The following is a 12,500-nucleotide window of genomic DNA, read 5'->3' on the forward strand; positions in this document are numbered from 1 at the left end:
AGTGCAATCTAATTTTCCTCTCCAAAATACGTTGCTCATATTTTCCTACGGCTAAATATAACCGTTTCCAACAGGACCTTTTATACAATGAAAACATGTTGGCGTTTTTTACCCCCAGGACTGTGGAATGCTGCCGAGGCCTAAACTTTGGAGGACCATCAATAGAAAAAGAGGGCTCAGCTCTGCCTTCGAGTCCATTTTAGCCGGGGAGCCAGTCACCCAAAATCTGAGAGGACCTGTGATGTCATGACATACTTTTTATTTGTGTTTTTGAGGGCTCCTATACACAACACACAAATAAAAGGTATGTCATGACATCACAGGTTCATCTGGATTCCTTGAGCTTTTGGGCCTGTGGCTCCCCGGCTATTTTATGAGCTACAATAAACTATCACAAGCAGAAGACACTGACGGGGCTACGAACGAGCACAGAACTGACACTTGCATGTGCACGTGTGTGTGTTTTCCTCGCTGTGTGATGCTGCTGTGCATCTCGTCATGGGAGACTGCTAACACTACGATGGAAGGGGGGAAAAAAGGCCCGTCCGTCCTGCCATCTCTCTATATACTTTCTCCCCCTTTTCGCTCTGTCTCTGCCAGCCGTTTTTTTCACTCGACTGCCTCTATTTAGACACAAATGGACGGAGATGTTGAACGGTATTCCATGACAGCGAGGTTTGGTTCTTCGGTGAACTGTGCCGAATGCTCCCCCACGGTGTTTACACGGACATTCCTATCCGACCGATGCGCCCCACCACAACGCTTAGGACCACGTCTAGCTCATTCTGGACGGGAAACCCTTTTGGTGTTTCTTTAACCATTATCTTATACTTTAGCTATTGAAAAATAGCAGATCTACAAGCTCGTAGCGTGGCACTCTACGAGCGTGTAGATCTGCTATTTTTGTAAAATCGTGAAAATGTGGCGCAAATCTTTCAGAGCGAATGTTTTTAACTCAAATCTTTGCTTCTGGGGGGGGGGGGGGGGGGGGGGGGGGTTGAGCACCACTGACATACAATAGGAACGTAGGTTTTTCAGAAAACTTGTCATAATTTAGAAGCCATTTTGTTTCAGAATCGGCCTCAGGTCTACATGGGCTAGTCTGGTTCCAGTATATATTATCACACTACCGTCCTAGTCAATGAGACCACGTACTGCAGGGCTCTAGGCCACGTTCAGAGCAAATGACATGCATGTATTCAACAGTACACTTTCTTTCCTTTCCCTTTTTAACCCACTAGACCTGCAGGCCCGATTCTATGAATGTCTGAACAGTTTTCTGAAAAGACGTAGGGTGCCATCAGTGGTGCGCCTCAAACGATTTCATGCCAACGAACCCCAAAATTATATGTATTTGGCCACCCAGAATAAAATAATTGAATTAAAATTGTTCGCTTTAAAAATACTATATGTATGTATATATATATATATATATGAAATGAAATAAAGAATATATATATATATATATATATATATATATACACGATTTTGCTAAAATAGCAGATCTACAAGCTCATAGCGTGGTACGATGAGCTTGTAGATCTGCTATGTTTGAATAGCAAAGGTTTAAAGATGGAGTGCCGTGCCCCTAAAACATGATCAGGTATTATTATTATTATATGAGGAGGAATAATGTTTTCAAAAAAAGTGTAGAGTATTTGTTCAAATGTAGTTTTTATGTGGATATGCCCACCAGTTCATTAACTATGCCTGGTTTGGTGGTGATGGGTGGTGATCCACCTGAACTGAAGCCACACCCACAGCTGTTGTATGATAAAGGGGGATGGATTAGGGGAGGGGAAGATATTGTGATGTCACTATATCACTGTTTTTTTTTTCATTGGCACATTTGACTGTGAAGATTTTAGCCTCCAGGAAGAAACCCTAAATACAAAGGGAAGACATCATTGCACATAACAACCACACCAAGGGGTGTAATGAAGTACTGTCACCTCATAAACACATGAAAAACTGGGAAAAGTCTAAAAACAAATCACGGCACACTTAAAAGCTAATGTTAATCGGTTAAGTTGGTTTTTGATTATGTTCCTATGGCTCACTCTGTAAACTGTAAAGGCTGTTTAGGAAGAAGTTATACTGGTTTATTTTCCCTATATACATTATGGAAGATTATTATGAAAGTATTATTAAAGTCCCAATGCCCTAATCCCTCGGGTACTCTGTGTATTGGGTCGAAAGGCAGTAGGAAAAATGCATTACACGTGCACAAACAGAGCCAGCTCTACAATCTGAATGGCTAAATGATACTTCTTGCCGTTTGCTTACACGGACGCTCTTAAAACCAGCACTATTCATAACAAAGCTACACTAAGGGACATTTTTAAACTATTTCCATCACGTCCTCCTCAGCGAGTGCAGTTGACTTGACGCTTGCTCAAACCTATTTTTGTTCTCTACAGATTGCATGGTATGAAGACACCAGCCGGCCATTTGTCCAGTCTTCAGTTGAGAACAGTTTACTGATAGTCTGGGTCTTATCACTTCCACGATTACATCACCTCTGTGCTTTATTATCACTGCCATGACTGCAAATCCCAAAGGAGAGGCTGTGTATGTGTGTGTGCGTGTGTGCGTGCGTGCGTTGCGTGCGTGCGTGCGTTGCGTGCGTGCATGCGTTGCGTTGCGTGCGTACCTTCCCCGAGGCCCCGCTGTGGTAGGAGTCTCCTCACTCTGCGTCCTCCTCAGGTTGGGTCTGTCCGCCTGCAACATCTCTGGAAAAAAAAAACACAAAATACAAAAAGGAAATAAAAGTCCGGCCTCTCATAACCCATTCTGACCCGAGATCAGATTCATACGAGGTTTCCGCCGGACACACACTGGTCTGATGAACCCATTCTGACCCGAGATCAGATTCTAAAAATGTCAGTCCTTCTTCGATTTTTCAAAAATGGCAGACCTACAAGCTCGTATCGCGCCACTCGGTGGCGCGATATGAGCTTGTAGATCTGCTATTTTTCAATAGCTAAAGCATAACATGATGCCGACACCAAAATGGGTGCCCGGTCAGAATGGGATAAGGATGTCATGAAAAACGGACAACTAACTCGTCATCGCTTCTCATCCCCATTCTTACACCTGCACTCCGCCGTCCACCGCAACACGGTCACTTGAGAGTGCCTGAGAGAAGTTACCTTGTCTGCTCCCGAAAACGGACAACAACATGTCTGTTTATTTTTGTAATGTTTAATTGATTGCTCGCTTTAGATCAATTGCATTCATGAGCAGAACCGTATCTGGATTCAGAGTCTGGTCTGACTCAACCAGCAGCCATTTGATCCATATCAATCACTCGATTTGTTTTTGTATCTTGATTATTAGGCCTTTAGATAATGTAAGTCTCTGTGGCTTTCTCTTTCATTCAATCGTTATTTGGGGCCGTTTAATTAAGAATAAATGGAAACAGATATGCCGAGGACATTGGCAGATCTTGAGATTATTATTTGAGTGCAAATAGACCAACACTGAATAGCGTGCGTGACGTTCTTTATTGTGGCCGGCGGGCGGACATCAAAACAATGAATAACATGCCTGAATGTCCTTTACACCATTGCTTCTCAAAGTGGGGTCCTGGGACCCCCAGGGGTCCTTGGGGGAGTTCCAGGGGGTCCCCATCGAATGATAGTTTGGAACCAAATGGGCCCTTATTGGTCTGTAACTCTGAGTGTGTACAAATGGAACCAAAGTGGACCCACTCTCAGAGTTAAATTAACATTGATTTTACAATCAAAATTGGGGGTCCCAGAGATAGAAATGCCATTAAATGGGGGTCCGTAGAATATTGTTATATATTGTTTTTAATTGTCATTTAAAATTCCCAAAAAAGCAAACATTTTAATGAATAAAAAAACTAAATCAAGGAAGAAAAATCTAAGAAGTCCCATAAATAAGAAAACAAATGTTTAAAGATTAGAAGTATTGAAAATAGTAGATCTACAATCTCTCAATGCGGCGTGAAGTGACGCATTGTGAGCTTGTAGATCTGCTATTTTCACTAGTTTGAAGCTATAGGACCACTGGGATATGGTCTGAGGACATTGGTCTTCCGGGATGCTGATCTACAGCAACTAAAGGCTATGAGGCATTCACTGAATTAGCCCATTCTGGAACCCCTTTTGGTGTTAGTATTATGTTATGCTTTAGCTATTGAAAAATAGCAGACCTACAAGCTCATAGCGCGCCACAGAGTGGCGCGCTACGAGCTTGTAGGTCTGCTATTGTTTTTAAATCGAAGAACGACTGACATAGAAACATAGCTTTTTCAGAAAACTGTCAGGATGTAGAAGATATTTCTGATCTCAGGTCAAAATGGGTTAGAACATGAGCTGAATGTCAACCGTGTAAGTAAAAAATAATGTACTGTACACAAAGGGCCTTTGAGAATGATGAATGCGCAAATCCCTTGAATAAATTCCTTATCAAATCCCAAATTCTGGTGATGTTAACCCAATTTGACCTAAGATCAAATTCTAAAAAATTTCTTCTACATCCTGACAGTTTTCTGAAAAAGCTATGTTTCTGTCAGTCGTTCTTTGATTTTTCAAAAATAGCAGACCTACAAGCTCTATGAGCTTGTAGGTCTGCTATTTTTCAATAACATAAGCATAACATAATGCTAACACCAAAAGGGGTTCCCGCCCCAAAATTGGTTAATATGGACAACAATGTTTAACAATACCAAGCAATGATGTAACCTATAAAATGACAGACGCCTTAGCCAGGACCACAACATTATATTTAAAAAAAAAACTATTATTATTATTGCGCTTAAGTGTCATGAATCACTCTCCAGGGACTTAATTCCGGTGTTGTTTACCGTGGAATTAATGAGTCCAATATATACAGCTCTAGTCTGGATACATACAGAAAAGTGTAGGGTTGGTGTTGAAATTTTCTTAAATAATGAAAACCATACAGACTTGAAACCCACGTAGGAATGAAAGTGCCGTTTAATAGGGACCATTCATCCCTGTATATAGTGCATGGTCTGTGTGTGTGTGTGTGTGTGTGTGTGTGTGTGTGTGTGTGTGTGTGTGTGTGTGTGTGTATGCGCGCGCGTGTGTGCGCGAGAGTGAGTGAGTGTAATGACACGCGGCCTCTGTGGGTGTGAGGGAATGTGTGACTATATGCTCATTCCCAATCGTGTCTGAAATCACAGCCATATAACATGTCTTTCATTATCACATGGACATTGCACATATTGTGCGCGCACACACACACACACACACACACACACACACACACAGGTAGACTGATGAGTGCAAGCCTTCCTATGTGTCAGAGACTCACTGCTGAAACACGACTCAAACAGCCTTCCTATTTACACATATATCCTTACCAAGCTAAAAGTAAACAGATAATCTCTCACCGACACGCACACAGTCATGTGTATATGTATTCATGTAAGTAACTACAGACACACAATCACAAGACATACAGATATGCGCACGCACGCACACACACACACACACACACAGACAGACATGTACACACGCACGAGCGCACTCCAGCTGCTGCTATGAAAGGGTTTCTTGTGAGCAAGCCCAATGGACACGCAGAAAAATAAACAGTGGTCTTAAAGAGAAACCATTGTGTCATAGCCCCCTCCCATGAGGACACCGTCGTTCCCCCGAATGACATAAGTCTAACTTCTGCCCCGTTGTCTGAGCGCGCACAAAAAACATGATGCGTGTGTGTCGTTCTTTGTGTGCACTCTGGCATTGGATTAAGTGTGCGTGCGTGCGTGCGTGCGTACGTACGTGCGAGACTAGTGAGTCAAGGACAGTCAAAACAACAGAGGCCCTAACGGATGGTGTGGCTCCCCTGTTGATTTATGCCATCATGTTGATGATGTCATATCATATTGATATTGATCAGTCCTGCCCAAATATGGAGGTAGGGTGGGACCAGGGGGGGGATTGATCTGTTCTTATGAACTAAATAAAATGTGAAAAATATGAAACCAACAATAATGTTCAGAATATGTGAAAAGTATTCAAGACAAAATGTACTTCATTAGCTGCAGATGGACTGACTGACTCAGAGAGATACAGACACTCAGACGCCCACTTCCTTATATTTAGTTTAAGAGTCCAGAGATGTTTTTATGTTGGATGCACCCCAGCCACTTAAAACTGCAATCCGGGACTTTTTTCATGAATAAATACAATTTTAAGCAGTCAGTATGATAGTGTATGTTTTGGGGGATTTGTGTGTGCCATTTATTTTTTTATTTTTTTGTAGCTCTACCCGCTCATAAGCCCAATATCACTGCTTGCCAATGGGGGATTCCCTTTGGTATCAGCGCTGCGAGTGCCGAATGGCCTTTGCCCTTCGCGTTTGAGTAAATGGTCACGCCCCCCCCTCCTATAAGTACAGTTCGGTACAGTGACGGAGGGGCGCCGTCTCACGCGAACTTGAGCCACGAGACACACCGCAGAGCGCGCTAAAGCACGCAAGTTGCTGTGTCGCACATTGCGAAGTTCACTTTGCCGACTCAACCCCGTTGGAGTTGCGAGACGACATGGACAGAATAGTCACTCAAGTGCTGTTGAGAGCGTTTGGACGGCCAGGGTGTTACGGGAAGGACCACAATGGAAACAACAAGCCCTTATCCTCTCAGAATCAATGTATAATCGTACTGTTAAGAATGTATTCAAATCAATCAAACAGTTGCAATTTCTGATTCATTGAAAATGTGAAACTCCGATGTCTGTGTTTTTTTCTCTGGTTTTATCCTCGTAGCAGATTTTGTTGGAATTGTACTGTCTGTACCCATTCTTCAAACTGTGAATACAATTTGAAATCAATCAAATTAACCCTTGGCCTACAATTCACGGAAAAAACGGAATTAATCGAAAAATCTAAACCTCCCGTTAACGGAAAAAACGGAATGACAATCAATATCAGTTATCGCGGGGTCAAAAGAGCAAAAATTAATATTTTTTCGCTAATATCACTAATGTTGGATGTAATTTACCAAAAAACGGCCGAAATCCGCGTGATCGTGCGCTATCGTGCACGCGCGCCGTCTCTATGTGCGTCGCTGTAAAAAATGTGATATTTTGCGATCTTTTGGGGTTGATTTGAGGTTAATTTGACTTAGTTATGAAAAATATAGCATTAGCTTAGCAATCCGGACCAGCCAAGCTATTGACTAGGGTCAAAATACAACAGGATGTTGTTGATCGTTGAACCGGAAGTGACTTAGGAAGATCCGTCTATTTTAGCCAAAATCAGCATAATGGTGCTTTCCCGCCATCTGGTGGCGATGTGAGAGAATACATTTGCAATGAATGAAAAAAAAGAAAACATCTCTTCAATCCACCAGATCTTTCTTGTATGTTAAAACGATGAATTAAAAATATGCCAATTTGTTACCCAAACAAAAAAATTGGGACTGGTAGTCCAAGGGTTAAGTATATTGGCCGGGAGAAGACACTAACTAATACAGAATTACTGACCTTGTCCTTTAGACTTGATTGTTGATAGTTGATAAACACATTCAGAAGTCTAGTGCAGTGGTTTTCAACCCTTTTCATATATCAAGGACCATTATTTATTTGGTATTTGAGCCACAGACCATCATTTAATGAGATTTAGCCTCTCAGACGCAAAACCAAAGAATATTTTGTTGTCGTTGGATAAGATTTTGTCCACAATTATTTCCAAATTGATGTATGAGAGACAACAGATAACAATCATTCTACATTATCTAATTGTGTAACCGTCTTGTAAATTAAGTAATGCAGATGTTTTAACAATAAACTAACTATTGAGAGCATAAAATGAAACCAAATGGACCTGTAAGGGTCCATTTGGTTTCATTTTACGCTCTCAAGAGTTAATGATCTACAAGGGTCCATTTGGTTACCAACTGGACCACCTGGAACCCCATCAAGGACCACTGGTGGTCCCCGGGCCACTGGTTGAGAACCACTGGTCTAGTGGATTAGATCAAAGCTAGAGAAGGTACACTCTCTCACAGTTGAATGCACTCTCAGGGTTTTACCGTTTAGTAGCAGAATATAGGTAGGAGTGCATGGTGCAAAGGGACAAAATGTTTACATAAAAATATGCCATCTTTGCATCTAGAGAAGTCAAAATGCTGAACCAAAAACAAATAAATCTTTGACCTCAAACTGCTAGCAAACACACCCTTTTCCTTTAGCAAGAACAGAAATGTTTGGCAATATTTCCATCCTATATGGTTAACCGAGTTGCAATTACTCTACACATATAGCCTGTTGACTTTCTGCAATCTGCACACCCATATATGACCCGAGTGTTTCTGAGCATGTGCGCGTGTGTGTGTGTGTGCTCACATGTAGCATACGTGCATAAAAGGTGTGCTTGTCCAAATTTACACAGGACTGTGCGCCGCCGACATCTGTTTTTCTCTGCTGCACAATGCGACGGCTTGTTTACAAGGTTTTCCGTGTGTGTGTGTGTGTGTGTGTGCGTGCGTGCGTGCGTGCGTGTATATGAGAGTGTCAGAAATGCTGCCAGGGGAAATGAGCAAAGCTTACAAACCAACAGAGGTGCGTTGACGAAGGGGAACAGTGAGGGCTTTAGTTCCCATGCAGGCAACACACTCCAACCTTTATACCGCCCGCTGTCGGCTGGAAAGCTCATGTGTTCAAAACGTACCGTTCATTTTCAGGAAATGAGGGGGAAGATGTATGAATGTAATGTATGGATCCAATGTAGTTATTATTATTCAGTCACAAGCTCTTGTTAATGGTAAATGGGGCACATCTATATAGCGCTTTTATCCCAAAACGCTTTACCATTCACACACACATTCAGACACCGATGGAAACCACGCAAGGCACCGACCTGCACATCGGGAGCAATTAGGCGTTCAGAGTCTTGCTCAAGGACACTTCAACACTAACTCTGGGGGAGCCCACAGGGATCCAACTGGCAACACTGCGGTTGTCCTCTGGCTCCCATCTGAGTCTATCCGGCTACTCATACCCAACAAAATGAATATATTGGTTCAGTAAAGCCCACAGACACACTACATTTTCAAAATAGCAACAATGAAAAACCTACTATGATGAATTCCTTTTGGCTTATATATAATAGAAGTGTCTATTTGTACGTCTCTAAATGTTTTGATGAATTGAACAAGGTGGACCCTCTTGTAAACAAGTGTAATGCTTTATTGGGTCGTCCACTCACAGTTAACTGTATTGAGTTGTGCTTGAAATGTACTGTGATTCTGCAAACTGTTAATAAATATTTCAATCAAAAACACGTGAAATCTCACTAGGCATCGCAGTGCTTTGTGAGCTTTCAGATCGGCAATCTTTGCTACTTTTGCGTGACGCTGTAGTATGACCAGTGTTGCCATCTGTGGTGGGACAGGGACGCTAAAGCTTCAAGACTTCACGAGCACTTCGCTTAACACCTATACACTACAGGTCACACAAAAGACCATTGATATGCATCTAGGCTCATTCCTATGTTAATGACACTCGGCGGGAGGCATACTATGGTCCAACGGAGCATTGGTAAGGAAAGGAAAGGTACTATGTTTACCCAGGGTAACTGGACTGGTTGGAAGGAGCATTGGTCCGAGGTGCGTTGGGGGTCGGGAGAGGGTTGGGGTTAGCTTTAGGTGTGCTGCCCCGGGGGAGGTTAGGGTTAGGGTTTGAGGTAGGTTGTCGTTCGGACCAATGCTCCATCGGACCAAACACATGAACCCCACTCGGCAGCGTTTGTAAACTATGTTGAGGTGTGAACTTCATATAATTGGTCCTCACTAATGTTCATGCATAAAATGCCACTATTTCTTTCCTACTCAGTCTGTGTCTCATAGGAGGGCCACCAGTGACATCATCAATGGGGAATCCAAGCTAAATAGAAACTGCAGGCTTTCTATTCCTCAAACGTTGCAATGCGATAATGGAAGCCATCGTTCTCACGATAATAAAAATCTAAATATATATAAAAATAAAAATAAATAACGATGATGTCAGCGGTGGACGGGTTTCTGAACTGGCGTGGTACTGTGTGTAGGGCATTCATTTACAAAAAAACAGGTACAGGTTTCTGCCCGACAACGACAATATATTTTGTAAACCCCTCCCAGAGAGCATGCACACACACACACACACACACACCCTCGTCTCTAGAACAAAAAACACAAGAAGTGGTGTGTGTGCACATGGCCACATGCACAAACACACCAATCCAAAACCCTGCTCTCAAAGGGACACATTCAAGACCTCTGTTCTCTACCTTACCACACACACACACACACACACACACACACACACACACACCCTAGAAACATATTCATTCACCTCCTAACAGCACACTGCTTCACATCCACCCCCCGCCCCCCCCCCCCGCCCCACCAAAGTGAAGTGAAAGGAACCCCCTCCTCTCCTCTCCCCCACTCCCTGGTTCGGGATCACAGGAGCCGATTGTACTGCTGGGCTGCAAGCAATGAGCCTCAAATTACGCAATTCTCCGAAACAAATTACACAAAAGTGCTCCCGTGTTCATTGTGTGTGTGTGTGTGTGTGTGTGTGTGTGTGTGTGTGTGTGTGTGTGTGCATGCTGTGCAGCCTGTCAGAATGGGTCGAGAGATGCACGTGTGACGTTTTAGGAGAACCTCCCCCCTGCCCTGCAACAACAACAGACCATAGTGTGAGGGGAACGTGAAAGCTAAAACCTATTCATTGTACAACGTTGACCTTTGGCCTGTGCACACGCCGACAAGCACACACATCATCATGCACAACATACGAATACTGTGTCAGGGGAGAGAGAGGGGACCTCCAAAAACTCTTGCTAAAGCACATGCAACAAGCGTGCACGAGCGCGCACACACACAGTACACACACAAGCTCCGCCTCTTATCCCCTATTCACATATAAACACTCACAAAGAGACATTTATACAGCATATGCTTTGGCGGGCTTTGCCCTTGACTGCTGGCCCTGTGTCCATTCAGCGGAACACAGTGCGCACTCTGTGCGTCCGGCGCTCTGTGAAGAGCCTTGTGTGTGTGTGTGTGTGTGTGTGTGTGTGTGTGTTGCTTCATGCACAGATACACGGGCCTGCTTGGAGGCCGTGGCTCAGCCTATGAAGGCAGGTCAACGAGTTGGTTTTCCTTTAAAAGGACGCCGTGTTTACTGCCAAGCCATAGAGGAAAGTAAAATGTTAGTGTACCGCTTGGTAAAACGGAAGATATTGCAGACCTCAGGTTCGGGGTTTTTTTAACAGTTTATTCTATGGGCAACATGCTAATTAGGGCTGGCATGAAAGAAATGACTGTGGTGTGTCGTGTTAAATTCTGTTTGTGCCTGATGATAATGAGTTTTAAGTAGAATTGGATTTAGTTTGTATTAGGGCTGGGGATTGCCTACAACTGCGTGAAATATAGAGTACATACTGTATCGCGATCCAGAGGCCCCGATACGATATGCATCGCGATACGTCTTCATTTTGAATGATGACCACGTGTCCTACTAAATTTACTTTTGCAAAGTCCTAGACCACCAATTGCAAAGGTTTTGACCAACATATTGTCCGAACATTTTACGTTTCCAAATCAATTAAAAAAAAACGTACAATAAAAGAAAAGGCAAGGAAATGAATACAAACTGAGTGCAAAAGATACTCTCTCCGCATTCCTTCAGCCTGGTGGAGACAATAAAAATAAGGAATGTTTTGATGGATAAATGCACAAAATGTAATCTCGGGAAGAAACTAATGCTTGTTTCTTCTTTAAAAGCGATCGAACACAGCATCGATATGACAGCCTCTGTATCGACACGATTATAGGCAAGGTATAGGATATGATTATTGGCGTAAGGATTAATTGAACACACCCCTAGATTGTATTGAGTTAAGCATAATCTGTTATGCTGATCTGAAGAAAAACTAACGTTTCGATGAGTCTATGGTTTGTTTCTTTAACACTATAGTGTCATGTCTAGTAAATTATAGTGATTCTCAACCTTTTTAATTCAAGGACTTATAGGCATTACCAAGGACCCCCAATGGACACAATGTTTGTAGCCCCAATATATATAATAAAATCCTCAGGGCTGTATTTTGCGTGTCTTAAATACCAGGTCTTATTCCCTAACTTGAGTAAACTAAAGACCTGGAGGCGTGATCGATGCTCTTTGGCCACTCAGAATAGCCAAATGGCATTGATCACGCCTCCAGGTCTTTAGTTTACTCAAGTTAGGGAATAAGACCTGGTACTTAAGACACGCAAAATACAGCCCTCAGTGTTTTAACTCAGTGAGAGTACAAATGGAACCAAATGGACCAGTAATGGTCTATTCTAGTGTTTTTGGGCTTCAGAATCAGTACCCCCCTTTTCCTGATAGCCGAATCCAAGTACACCCCATCGACAACAACATTTTGATTCGAAAATGCTGACATCAAAAGTCAATATGTTGGAAATAAAAGTAAGTAGCATATTTATTTCTATTCAGTAACAGTTGTGCTGT

General features: G+C 42.7%; 2 protein-coding genes across 3 annotated transcripts in view; one reads left to right on the plus strand and one right to left on the minus strand.

Moving 5' to 3' along the window:
* Positions 1 to 12,500, plus strand: part of anln2 (anillin, actin binding protein 2) — a 304,484-nt gene that overhangs the window by 125,000 nt on the left and 166,984 nt on the right. The window lies entirely within an intron of this gene.
* Positions 1 to 12,500, minus strand: part of wwp2 (WW domain containing E3 ubiquitin protein ligase 2) — a 73,064-nt gene that overhangs the window by 49,694 nt on the left and 10,870 nt on the right. Inside the window, 1 exon segment of the mRNA XM_083763100.1 lies at positions 2,654 to 2,732. Within this exon segment, the coding sequence (XP_083619226.1) occupies positions 2,654 to 2,732 (79 nt within the window).

This window comes from Protomyctophum parallelum (assembly GCF_964188405.1).
Source record: "Protomyctophum parallelum genome assembly, chromosome: 4".
NCBI classification, from domain to species: Eukaryota; Metazoa; Chordata; class Actinopteri; order Myctophiformes; family Myctophidae; genus Protomyctophum; species Protomyctophum parallelum.